The sequence below is a fragment of the Oncorhynchus mykiss genome, chromosome 17 (assembly GCF_057628025.1).
Source record: "Oncorhynchus mykiss isolate SJ-2025 chromosome 17, ASM5762802v1, whole genome shotgun sequence".
In the NCBI taxonomy this organism is placed as follows: Eukaryota; Metazoa; Chordata; class Actinopteri; order Salmoniformes; family Salmonidae; genus Oncorhynchus; species Oncorhynchus mykiss.
The window spans coordinates 45617453-45631341 of NC_143038.1; the positions used below are offsets into that span (position 1 = coordinate 45617453).

At 44.6% G+C, this 13889-nt stretch overlaps 1 protein-coding gene across 1 annotated transcript; it reads left to right on the forward strand.

Moving 5' to 3' along the window:
• The first annotated feature begins 4324 nt into the window (after nt 1-4324).
• Nucleotides 4325-13468, forward strand: LOC110494300 (ruvB-like 1). Its single transcript, XM_021569246.3, has 11 exons — nt 4325-4537; nt 4714-4800; nt 5080-5212; nt 6136-6287; nt 6494-6583; nt 10438-10587; nt 12102-12165; nt 12362-12560; nt 12690-12792; nt 12893-12984; nt 13075-13468. Exons 1-11 carry the CDS (start codon nt 4397-4399, stop codon nt 13232-13234), a joined length of 1371 nt encoding a protein of 456 aa, XP_021424921.2. The 5' UTR covers nt 4325-4396; the 3' UTR covers nt 13235-13468.
• Nucleotides 13469-13889: the final 421 nt, after the last annotated feature.

Here is a 13889-nt window from a genome sequence, read left to right on the forward strand (position 1 = left end):
CAACGAGTAATCTAACCTAACAATTTCACAACAACTAACTTATACACACAAGTGTAAAGGAATGAATAAGAATATGTACATAAAAAATATATGAATGAGTGAGAGACAGTTTCATCATAGCACTTGATGGTTTTTGCGATTGCAATTGTCCGAGTTGACTGACCTTCATGCCTTAAATGAATGAGGACTTAACTTTTATCAAATAGGGCCATCTTCTGTATACCAACCCCACCTTGTAACAACACAACTGATTGGCTCAAACTTATTAAGGAAAGAAAGGCCACAAATGAACTTTTTTCAAGGCACACCTGTTAATTGAAATGCATTCCAGGTGACTACCTTATGAAACTGGTTGAGAGAATGCCAAGTGTGCAAAACTGTCATCAAGGCAAAGGGTGACTACTTTGAAGTCTCTCTAAAATATATTTTTATTTGTTTAAATCATTTTTGGTTATTACATGATTCCATGTGTTATGTCATAGTTTTGATGTCTTCACTATTATTCTACAATGTATAAAATAGTAAAAATCAAGAAAAACTCTTGAATGAGATGGGGTGTCCAAACTTTTGACTGGTACTGTATTTGTATGGGTATTTGTGGTCTTTATTCTGCAGTCCTCATTCGCCCTCTGCTGGCTGGATCTAGAGCTGAACTCTGACAGCATTTCCTGAGTTCACAGACAATACAGTAAACTCTACAGTATCGGAAGTTACCACCCTCAATCAATTATCCATGAACACGTTGTCCTTATCTTATAAAGTCATTGTATGTTGCCACTTGCCATTCCTGTACCTGACTATCAAACTTCAGGGCTAGAGTACCAGCTGTCAGTCAGCTGACTGGCCCGTTTCATTTCCCAACCAAAATACATGGATTACAGGGAACATCCGCACTGAGCGAAAGCTTCCGCTTTCAACGAGTAAGAAACTACTATGGACGCCTATAACAAATCCCGCTATGACCTCCAACGAGCCATAAAAAAGGCAAAGTGTCAATACTAAGATCGAATCCTACTACGCCAGCTCTGTCACTCATCTGATGTGTCACGGCTTGCAAACTATGACAGATTACAAAAAGAAACCCAGCTATTCAACAACATAGTGCCCTCCAAGTTCATCACTAAGCTCAGGACCCTGGGACTGAACACCTTCCTCTGCAACGGGATGCTGGACTTCCTGACGGGCAACAGCTTGGCATCCGACAGCAAGGCGCTACAGAGGGTAGTTCGTACGGCCCAGTACATCACTAGGGCTGATCTCCCTGCCATCCAGGATCTCTATACAAGGTGGTGTCAGAGGAAGGTTCTACAACTTTTCAAAGACTCCAGCCACCCAAGTCACAGACTGTTCTCTTTGCTACAGCACGGCAAGCGGTACTGATGCACCAACACGACCCTGAACAGCTTCTACCCCCAAGCCATAAGACAACTAAATAATTAACCAAATAGCTACCTGCATTGACCCTCTTTGCACTAATTATTTTGACTCATCACACACGCATCTGCTACTGTTTATTACTTATCCTACTGCCTAGTCACTTTACCCCTACACTGTACATATGGTTCATTCAGAAAGTATTCAGACCTCTTGACTTTTTTCACATTTTGTTACGTTAAAGCATTATTCTAAAATGACTTAAATTGTTTTTGTCCCCCTCATCAAACTATACACAATACCCCATAATGGCAAAGCAAAAAACGTTTTTTAGAAATGTTCAGACCCTTTACTCAGTACTTTGTTGAAGCACCTTTGACAGCGATTACCGCCTCGAGTCTTCTTGGGTATGACGCTACAATCTTCACACACCTGTATTTGGCAAGTTTTTCCCAATCTTCTCTGTAGATTCTCTCAAGCTCTGCCAGGTTGGACAGGGAGCGTCGCTGCACAGCTATTTTCATCTCCAGAGATGATTGGGTTCAAGTCCAGGCTCTGGCTGGGCCACTCAAGGACATTCAGAGACTTGTCCCAAAGCCACTCCTACATTGTCTTGGCTGTGTGCTTAGGGTCGTTGTCCTGTTGGAAGGTGAACCTTCACCCCAGTCTGTGGTCCTGAGCGCTCTGGGATAGGTTTTCAACAAGGATCTCTCTGTCCTTTGCTCCGTTCATCTTCCCTCGATCCTGACGAGTCTCCCAGTCCCTGCAGCTGAAAAACATCCCCACAGCATGATGCTGCCACCACCAAGCTTCACCATAGGGATGGTACAATGTTTCCTCCAGACGTACCATAAAGGCCTGATTGGTGAAGTGCTGCAGAGACGGTTGACCTTCTGGAATTTTCTCCCATCCCCACAGAGGGACTCTGGAGCTCTGTCAGAGTGATGATCGGGTTCTTGGTCACCTCCCTGACCAAGGCCCTTTTCCCCCCGATTGCTCAGTTTGGCCGGGCGGCAAGCTCTAGGAAGAGTCTTGGTGGTTCCAAACTTCTTCCATTTTAGAATGATGGAGGCCACTGTGTTCTTGGGGACCTTCAATGCTGCAGAACATTTTTTGTACCCTTCCCTAGATCTGTGCCTCGACACAATCCTGTTCCGGAGCTCTACGGACAATTCCTTCGACCCCATGGCTTGGTTTTTGCTCTGACATGCACTGTCAACTGTGGGACCTTATATAGACAGATGTGTGCCTTTCCAAATCATGTCTAATCAATTGAATTTACCACAGAATGATCAAGGATGATCAATGGAAACAGGATTCACCTGAGCTCAATTTTGAGTCTCATAGCAAAGGGTCTGAATAATTAAGTAAATAAGGTATTTCTATTTTTAAAATTTGCAAAAGATAAAAACATTTTCACTTTGTCATTATGGGGTATTGTTTGTAGATTGATGAAGAAAAAAACAATTTAATCAATTTTAGAACAAAGTTGTAACGTAACAAAAATGTGGAATAAGTCAAGGGGTCTGAATACTTTCCGAATGCACTGTATCCACCTCAATTACCTCGTACCCTGTGTATATAGCCAAGTTATCGTTACTAATTGTGTATTTATTCTTCATGTTTATATATAAATAAAAGTATGTGGACTCCCCTTCAAAATAGTGGATTCGGCTATTTCAGCCACACCCATTGCTGACAGGTGTATAAAATCGAGCACACCACCATGCAATCTCCACAGACAAACCTTTTTACCAGTATGGCCTTACTGAAAAGCTCAGTGACTTTCAACGTAAGAAGTCATTGTGTCACTGTTTTTAAAGGTTCGGGGCTAGGCCCCTTAGTTCCAGTGAAGGGAAATCTTAACACTTCAGCATACAATGACATTCTAGACAAGTCTGTGCTTCCAACTTTGTGGCAAATGTTTGGGGAAGGCCCTTTCCTGTTTCAGCCTGACAATACCCCTGTGCAGAAATTGTTTGTCAAAATCGGTGTGGAAGAACTTGACTGGCCAAAACAAAGCCCTGACCTCAACAACATCTGACACCTTTGGGATGAATTGGAACGCCAACGAGCCAGGCCTAATCGCCCAACATCAGTGCCCGACCTCACGAATGCTCTTTGTGGCTGAATGGAAGCAAGTCCCCGCAGCAATGTTCCAACAACTAGTGGAAAGCCTTCCCAGATACGTGGAGGCTGTTAAAGCAGCAGGGGGCAGCCGTGGACGCCGTGTTGCAGCGTCTTCCAGCTGTCGACATGCCCAAGTTTCCCCACGTTAAAATTGAGTGTCTTCGGGTGGTTGTTGCTCGAGTCTGCCATGACTGGTAGTTTTGGCTAACTAGCTACATGTTCCTGTCGCAACAAGTCTCAGCAAGTAGCGTGGCTGGACCTTGAACTCTAGTTTACTTTCCGTAATTACACGTAACACAATTGACTACTTTTACGTTAAACTAACAGTCATTCATTAAACTCTTAATCTTACAATTCATTCATATTTGTTTTATTAAATATAGTTTACTTTAGCTGAACACTAACGTTAGCTGTCGAATTACACAAAACATTCCTGTCAACTGTGTATCAATAAAAAGTCATCTGGAAAATATGCCGAATATGTGAGATGTGAAGAAATATCCGTCTAGAACTTCGATAAGAGATTATAGGCGGTGGAATGCACATCGGATGGAACCCTGTACCATTTTCCGTAACGTCAAAGTGACGTAACACAAGCGGAAATAAAAGCCAAAGAGAGGCGTGGTGTTTTCTTATGAGTGAGAGTGACAGTGTTTATATCCAATCGCTTTATAATAGAAGAGCATAATTGTCCAATAGTGTACCCCCAGAACAGATAACTGTACGGTTGTACTTCCTTGGTAACCCACATGGAAACAGACCGGTTCTATGTGTGTTTGGAGTTAATGCGCCGATTATAACAGTTTCAAACATTGAAGAAATAACGAGCAAGGGGGCATTATTGTTAGATGTTATTGGTTACTTATAAGACTTTAATAAACATAACACAGCCATGAAGATCGAAGAAGTGAAAAGCACCACGAAAACGCAGCGCGTCGCCTCTCACAGCCATGTGAAAGGACTCGGGCTAGACGAGGCCGGGAATGCAAAGCAAAATGCGTCAGGTCTTGTGGGGCAGGAGGCTGCAAGAGAGGTAAGTTAGCCTAGCTAGCTAGTTACGTGAACGTAAGTCTTGAAGTTGGCTACTTTTAGTTATTTAGCCACGGTATTTGTGATATCACGTGGCTTTGCAGGTCATTGTCCTTTGGAATGTTCTTTATTTTATGTCTTTCAATATTTTATGTTAATTACGTTTTTTTCTGTCAACAGGCTTGTGGTATTATTGTGGAACTGATTCGCTCAAAGAAGATGTCAGGAAGGGCAGTTTTACTGGCTGGACCTCCCGGTACAGGAAAGGTAGACCAAATGTTACTGCAGTACTTCAATGACACCCGAAAGTAATTGTGAAATGTCTAATATGCTTACTGTGTCTCCAGGGGTGTATTCACTAGGAACCAACTAGAACCAAATGGAAGTGAACAAAATGGGGAGGGACCTACCTGAATGTGTCCAATAGAAACTTGTTTTTTGTTGCAAAACATACTTTTGGACTGATGATTATACCTTTGACCTCCACATTAATAGAAATACTACGAGACTTGAGACTTTAACCAACCCTACTTCTCCCCCTTGCAGACTGCCCTGGCTTTGGCTATGGCACAGGAACTAGGCAACAAGGTGCCATTCTGCCCCATGGTGGGTAGTGAGGTCTACTCTTCAGAGATCAAGAAAACAGAGGTGCTGATGGAGAACTTCAGGAGGGCAATAGGTGAGGGGCCACACACAAACATGGGCCACTGGGAATGAGTTACATACACACACATACCTGGGTCAATTGGAGACCAGATAACTGGTCCCTTCATTCACCAGCTACACCACCATCAGAATAGTCAGGGGTTCTCTTCCACGCCCCTCCTACTAGGCTGACTAGGGTAGGGGATCAGTGTGGCTGTTGACACTGGGGAAAATGCTTGAAAGGGGCATTGGGGGAAGGGGTTTGTTCGAGTGTTAACATTATGGCAGGTAGCCTCGAGGTTAGAGCGTTGGGCCAGTAACCAAGAGGTGGCTGGTTTGAATACCGGAGCCGACAAGGTGAATAATTTATTGCTGTGCCCTTGAGCAAAGCACTTAACTTGGTGGCCATGGCCCACTCCCTGCAGGTGTCTCGGGGAGAGTTGGAATATGCAAAAAAAACTAATTTCCATTACATACTTGTGTGTCGCAGGACAAATAGAAGCACCACGCCAAATTATTATTATTCACTGTCACAGAGAAGGGAATGGAGCTTGGGTTTAGAGGTGGTGGTCAACACCCTCACCCCTCCCCTAACATGAGTGTTACGATGGAGGGAAAGGGCAGGGTACATTCTGAGCATGTCGACACCCCCTGAAAAGTGCACTCTGAAAACAGTCTCCCCCTCAGAAGCGTGGCTCTCACCCCCCCCCCCCCCCACAACAATAGCCCAGTCACCTGTGCACCACTCACACACCGAGAGGCTTTATGCAGAAGGAACAAGGGCTACAGTGTGATCACATTACACAGAAAGAGGACCATGCACCATCACACACACTCTCCTCTCACATTCTCCAATAAATGATCTGCCAGGTAGAATAAAGGATGGTATTATTGGTTCAAGAGAATAAAGGCTTTACAGAGTCTTCAGTATGTGTGACCCTGTTCTTCATCCTCCAGGGCTGCGTATCAAGGAAACCAAGGAGGTGTATGAGGGGGAGGTCACAGAGCTGACCCCCTGTGAGACGGAGAACCCCATGGGTGGTTACGGGAAGACCATCAGCCATGTCATCATCGGACTGAAGACAGGCAAGGGCACCAAGCAGCTCAAGGTCAGGCACCTGTCGGAGGCTAGACCAGTCCATGTAGAAGTTGGCATTAGACACAGATCTAGGATCAGCTATAACAGTTAGGGAGGGTGGGGGACACAACTGGCCCTAGCTCAGTGTCTAGCGACAACTTCATTCTACTCATGAATGGGCACGAAGCGCTCTGTAAAAACACTCATTTTTATCTTACTGTCTGTGTTTGTGTGTAGCTGGATCCCAGTATTTATGAGAGCCTGCAGAAGGAGCGTGTGGAGGCGGGAGACGTCATCTATATTGAATCAAACAGTGGAGCCGTCAAGGTATCAATACACTTCCACCTATTTAATACACTTCTATACAAACACTCACCTTGAAAAGGCTCCCATACACAAATGACACATTTACAGTGGCTCAAACAATTCAAAGTCAAAGTAATTGACATACTACAAAAACTAACAAGCAAGTACAAACTAAGAATATTCTTACAAACTACACTAAACGCTGTGCCCTTATGCCCCAGTCCTCCATGCCGGCTTTGTTTCATCTCCGTCAGTCCTCCGGCTCTGTTTCATCTCTCTACTGTACACTGGAATTCTTCCAGCTCTTCATCGGCACCGGGTTTTATTCCCCCTATCTCTCCATCTCTCCCTCTGTTCTGGTGGACGGGCCTCGTGGCCTGTGTTGACACGTGTGTTGACGGCCTCTTTAATTGGTGCAGGTGGGCTGAGGTTGCAGGTGGGGAGGGGTGGTCCTTACATTTGTTGCTGTTGACAGCCCTTGCAGGACCCTCCCTGAATCTTACTCTTTCATCCCCTTGCCTCTTTCATGCCCTCCTCGAGTTGGCATTGAGTCCAGTCATACCCCTGCTTTCCGCCTCCTCCCTTCATCTTATTCCCCTATGACGTGATGGGCATAGTTTCAGCCACCAGACCTCCTCTGATGGGATTGAGTTTGTACACTGAACAAAAATATAAAAGCAAAAATGTCTAAGATTTAGTTCAGGTCATATAAGGAAATCAGTCAATTTAAATACATTCATTAGGCCCTAATCTATGGATTTCACATGACTGGGAATACAGAAACCTTATAAAAAAAAGTCCAATTTCAACAAATGATTGCTAGGCTTGATTGCTAGGCTACAACACTTCTTCTGAGTTTTTGAGTCCTAAATGGAAAAACTTCTGGAAAATGTTTTAAAATAGGGGGGCGTGGATCATAAAACCAGTGAGTATCTGGTGTGACTATGGCTGGTCCCGTATTACTGTCACACTGGCGTTCACGAGTCATGAACGCAGTCAAATTCCACGTGACCGTTTAGTCACAGTAATTAGGCTTTTTCAAGCTCGGTTGCTGTTATTGTCCCTCTAATCACTCTCCCATCAATGAAAAATGTATATTCACGTTTGGGGAAGATAATTTTCACCATTACAAAATGTACCTTTAAAATAAAGCATTGCATGCATAAATCGCATTTTGCCGTCACTTTCGAGAACGGTGTTTTCCCGCTAATTTCTTGCATTCTGGAACATTCGCGCTAATAGCCCACTGCCGTGTGCGCATTGCTGTTCTTATAATGTGAAAAAAATGGCCTAATAGTTTATCAACATTTTAACCTAAACGATCAGCCTCATTGCTTCTAAACATTTTTTTTATGCAAGTGGTGGTATTAATTTGGTCTCTATCGCATCTCACCCCTGCTGTCCCAGAGTATGTTTCTAATATTAATTCCTTGCAGAGAAGGACGAGTTGACCAATAGAATAGGTCAACGTTTGTACTATGGGGGATATTAGATTGACATAGGCTAATGCTTTTGCTGTTCGTTAGGCCTACTCAGCTTGATGGCTGACGAAAAGTAGGCTAAATGTGGACAATATGTGCCTGGGAATTCGATAAGAGGGACGCGCGCACTGGCATCACCGATGTGTCGGTCTTCGTTCACTTGTAGCCTACTTAGCTGAAATGCCTGTGAGAAGGATCAGATCATGTGACTGGCATTGGCTACATCTGAGAGAGCCATGTGAGTGAAGGGTGCTTTGGAGCACGGCAGCCGGGAGAAGGGAAGTATAATTAGCCTATTATATTCAGCCCAAGGGCACAACGGCCACTTTGTCAGCAAATGACATGGCTTTTTTAGGAGGCATTATGGCCACACAAGGTGGGCCGCTGGGAAATTCAAGGCTTGGTGAGAATATTATCAAGTGCTTGTCAAATTGTGAATGAGAGACTGAAGTATGTGCAGCTTTTGACTTTTCTCAAATCATCAGAGTCCCATCATGCAGCCTTAGAATGTATTAAACATCAAAACATATAGCCCAACGTTTCTATTACAACTAAAGTTAAATAAATAATTTCTAAATAAAGCATGTAGGAGGACCAGTTCTTTGTTGACTGCTCAACACAGAATAGCCACATGTGCACACTTCCTTTTGAAATTGTTTGGAGAAAATGTCCTTTCTATTTTATTAAGCTATGTTCGATTGTATTCTTCATGCAATAAAATACAAAATAATGGCATGGAATTCGAAGCAAATCTTGTCTGCTGAATGAACTTGTGTAGCCCACAGTCATATGGCATAGCCAGATCAGGACCTAACATAAGGACAACTCAGTATTCTGTTCTGAAAGACTACATTTTCTTCATATCCTGTTTCTTTAGACCTGTCTAATATCAATAATGGATTTATTGTGATGGTGTAGGATGTATTACATGGATTTATTAGACTTTTTAAAAATGTGAATGCTCCAAAGGTCTGCATCAGTGGCTTGTAGGCTGTGTGTGGAAGCCAGGAGATTTAAATGTGTTTAATGGTCAACTACTGTTGAGACGAGCAGTTATTTTCTTGACAATCACCTGCTGACAAATGTCCTGACCACCACAACCCTAGGTGTGACCACCATTTGCCTCAGGCAGCGCCTCAGGAGACCCATCTCCTTTGCATAGACTTGATCAGACTGTTGATTGTGGTTTGTGGTATGTTGTCCCACACCTCTTCAATGGCTGTACAAAGTTGCTAGATATCGATGGGAACTGGAACACTCTGTTGTACACGTCGATCCAGAGCATTTCAAACATGATCAATGTGTGACATGTCTGGTGAGTATGCAGGCCATTGAAGAACTGGGACATTTTCAGTTTCCAGGAATTGCATACAGATCCTTGCCACATGGCCATGCATTATCATGCTGAAACATGAGGTGATAGCAGCAGCTTAATAGCATGACAATGGGCCTCAGGATCTCCTCACGTTATCTCTGCATTCAAATTGCTATCGTTAAAATGCAATTGTGTCTAACTTATACTTTCCCATAACCTCACCCCCATCATGTGGCACTCTGTTCACAACGTTGACATAAGCAAACCACTCGCCCACACGACGCCATACACGCTGTCTGCCATCTGCCCGGTACAGTTGAAACTGGGATTCATCCGTGAAGAGCACACTTCTCCAGCGTGCTAGTGGCCATGGAAGGTGAGTATTTGCCCACTGAAGTCGGTCACGATGCCAAACTGCAGTCAGGTCAAGACCATGGTGAGGACGACAAGCACACAGATGAGCTTCCCTGAGATGGTTTCTGCAGAAATTCTTTGGTTGTGAAAACCCACAGTTTCATCAGCTGGCCGGGTGGCTGGTCTCCGATGATCCTGCAGGTGAAGAAGCCAGATGTGGAGTTCCTGGGCTGGCGTGGTTACATGTGGTCTGTGGTTGAGACCGGTTGGGCGTACTGCCAAATTCTCTAAAAAGACATAGGCGGTCTATAGTAGAGAAATTAACATTCAATTATCTGGCAAACGCTCTGGTGGACATTCCTGCAGTCAGCATGCCAATTGCACGCTTCCTTAAAACTTGACATCTATGGCATCGTGTTGTGACAAAATATGAGTTCCCATTTATTGTCTCCAGCACAAGGTGCACCTGTGTAATGATAATGCTTTTTTAATCAGCATTAAACAGATTATTTTTGCAAAGGAGAAATACTCACTAATAGGGATGTAAACATTTGTGCACAAAATTTGAGAGCAATAATCTTTTTGTGCATATTAAACATTTCTGGGATCTTTTATTTCAGCTCATGAAGCATGGGACCACGACTTTACATGTTGCGTTTATATTTTTGAACAGTATGCTTGTGTTCTGTGTTTAACCATTCCATCTGTGTGTGGCGTGTGCGCAGAGACAAGGTCGGTGTGACACATTTGCCACAGAGTTTGACCTGGAGGCTGAGGAGTACGTGCCGCTGCCCAAGGGGGACGTCCACAAGAAGAAAGAGATAATCCAAGACGTCACGCTACACGACCTGGATATTGCCAACGCTAGACCACAGGTACACACACAGTCTCTCCTAGACCACAGGTACACACAGACACAGTCTCTCCTAGACCACAGGTACACACAGACACAGTCTCTCCTAGACCACAGGTACACACAGACACAGTCTCTCCTAGACCACAGGTACACACAGACACAGTCTCTCCTAGACCACAGGTACACACAGACACAGTCTCTCCTAGACCACAGGTATACACAGACACAGTCTCTCCTAGACCACAGGTACACACAGACACAGTCTCTCCTAGACCACAGGTACACACAGACACAGTCTCTCCTAGACCACAGGTACACACAGACACAGTCTCTCCTAGACCACAGGTACACACAGACACAGTCTCTCCTAGACCACAGGTACACACAGACAGACAGTCTCTCCTAGACCACAGGTACACACAGACAGACAGTCTCTCCTAGACCACAGGTACACACAGACACAGTCTCTCCTAGACCACAGGTACACACAGACACACAGTCTCTCCTAGACCACAGGTACACACAGACACACAGTCTCTCCTAGACCACAGGTACACACAGACACACAGTCTCTCCTAGACCACAGGTACACACACATACACAGTCTCTCCTAGACCACAGGTACACACACATACACAGTCTCTCCTAGACCACAGGTACACACACATACACAGTCTCTCCTAGACCACAGGTACACACACATACACAGTCTCTCCTAGACCACAGGTACACACACATACACAGTCTCTCCTAGACCACAGGTACACACACATACAGTCTCTCCTAGACCACAGGTACACACACATACAGTCTCTCCTAGACCACAGGTACACACACATACACAGTCTCTCCTAGACCACAGGTACACACACATACACAGTCTCTCCTAGACCACAGGTACACACACATACAGTCTCTCCTAGACCACAGGTACACACAGACACACAGTCTCTCCTAGACCACAGGTACACACACATACACAGTCTCTCCTAGACCACAGGTACACACACATACACAGTCTCTCCTAGACCACAGGTACACACACATACACAGTCTCTCCTAGACCACAGGTACACACACATACACAGTCTCTCCTAGACCACAGGTACACACATATACACAGTCTCTCCTAGACCACAGGTACACACACATACACAGTCTCTCCTAGACCACAGGTACACACATATACACAGTCTCTCCTAGACCACAGGTACACACAGACACACAGTCTCTCCTAGACCACAGGTACACACACATACACAGTCTCTCCTAGACCACAGGTACACACACAGACACAGTCTCCCCTAGAGCCTGGTTAAAGTGAATAAGACTGCACTGCAGATATACACTTCAGGAAAATAACTATTGCTCTGAAAACAATTATGTGCAACAACAAAAAAACACACTTGATCTTTGGTTGTTAACCACCGAGTCTATTTCTGCACCTAATGGAAATCTAAATGATCGTTGGTATGACCCCCCCCCCCCCACAACTTACTCTTAAGGAATAAAGTGTGATTGCTCTCCTCTCAGGGAGGTCAAGATATCCTGTCTATGATGGGACAACTGATGAAGCCCAAGAAGACCGAGATCACAGGTAAGACCTGAACAACTGAGTCTAACTTCTTTAAAACCCACTTCCCATATCCTTGTTGAAATAGCAGCTTGTACTTTCAAAACCCCAACCTCCCCCACAATAAACATCACTCAAAAGAAACACATTCTTTCTGCCCTCTCCTTACCTTTTGCTTGGCTCCCTTGCCTGACCCCTGGCTCTTCCTGCTGTCCATTAGACAAGCTGCGAGCTGAGATCAACAAGGTGGTAAACCGTTACATTGACCAGGGTGTGGCTGAGCTGGTCCCCGGGGTACTGTTTGTGGACGAGGTGCATATGCTGGACATTGAGTGTTTCACCTACCTGCACCGAGCCCTGGAGAGCACCATCGCACCCATCGTAGTGTTCGCCTCCAACAGGGGCAACTGCCTCATCAGGTGGGTGTGCTAATGTGCATGCACGAGATTGCAACTCAGTCAGTTTGAATATGAGTCAGTGATAATCTGTTTGTTTTGGAAGCCAACTTTGCTCTGTTCACTGACCCTTCTGTGTGGTTGGTTTCTCAGGGGGACAGAGGACATCAGCTCTCCTCATGGCATTCCTCTGGACCTGCTGGACAGGGTCATGATTATCCGCACCATGCTCTACACACCACAGGAGATGAAGCAGGTGTGTGTGATGGCATTCCTATATATGAAGTGTGTGTTTAAGATATGCTATGTTTATGTGTGGTCACTGGTGTGATGCTGACAGTGTGTGTGGTCTGTAGATCATTAAAATCCGAGCTCAGACTGAGGGGATCAACATCAGCGAGGAGGCCCTCAGTCACCTGGGAGAGATTGGAACTAAGACCACCCTCAGGTAACACTCACCAATCTGTTACTCTGCACATGCGTGCACACACTCCACTTGTCTCGTGTGTGTATATTGACTCACCTATCCCTCTGTCAGGTATGCGGCGCAGCTGCTGACCCCAGCCAGTCTGTTAGGCAGAGTCCAGGGGAAGGAGGGAGTAGAGAGGGAGCAGGTGGAGGAGATCAACGAACTCTTCTACGATGCCAAGTCCTCCGCTAAGATCCTCCAGGACCAGCAGCACAAGTACATGAAATAAAGAACTAACACCCCTTCTCTAGTTCATACATCCCTCAGCTGCAGTTTCTACCACAGGGCTAAGCATCATGTTTGCCCTGGCAGTTCTTTTAAAAATCTCCCAGTTTTCCATGTAAAGTTAATCTTTCTTTTGTCCTGTATTACATACCCTTGTGCCTCAGACTGTAGTGGTTTGTACCGTTCTGATAAAAACATTAAGGTTATTTTGCTTGTTAATAAAATGTTTTTTTTTTTATAGATTTGTCATTGTTGCTCGCAGACTTATTCTCAGATACATAGAATAGACACTGCTAGATTAACTATACTGCACTAGCTAGTGATACTGATAGCGTAAGGACTGGGAATGACAGAGATGCGTCTTATATAGTACAATGATGAATACTAGGTAAATACACTGAACAAAAATATAAACAACATGTAAAGTGTTGGTTTCATGAGCTGAAATAAAAGATCCCAGAAATGTTCAGAACACACAAAAAGCCTATTTCTCTCAAACTGCACAAGTTTGTTTACTTCCGTGTTAGTGAGCATTTCTGCTTTGCCAATATGATCCATCCACCTGACAGGTGTGTCATATCAAGAAGCTGATTAAAAATAATGATCATTAACAGTGGTGGGACCAACTCACTATCATGAGTCCCCAGCAAGTCACAAGG

Bases quoted from the DNA above. Each gene is read 5' to 3' on its own strand.
- LOC110494300 (XM_021569246.3), top strand. From the start codon at position 4,397: ATGAAGATCGAAGAAGTGAAAAGCACCACGAAAACGCAGCGCGTCGCC. The intron at 4,538-4,713 runs GTAAGTTAGCCT...TTCTGTCAACAG, and splicing joins GGCAGGAGGCTGCAAGAGAG to GCTTGTGGTATTATTGTGGA. The intron at 10,588-12,101 runs GTACACACACAG...CTCTCCTCTCAG, and splicing joins TTGCCAACGCTAGACCACAG to GGAGGTCAAGATATCCTGTC.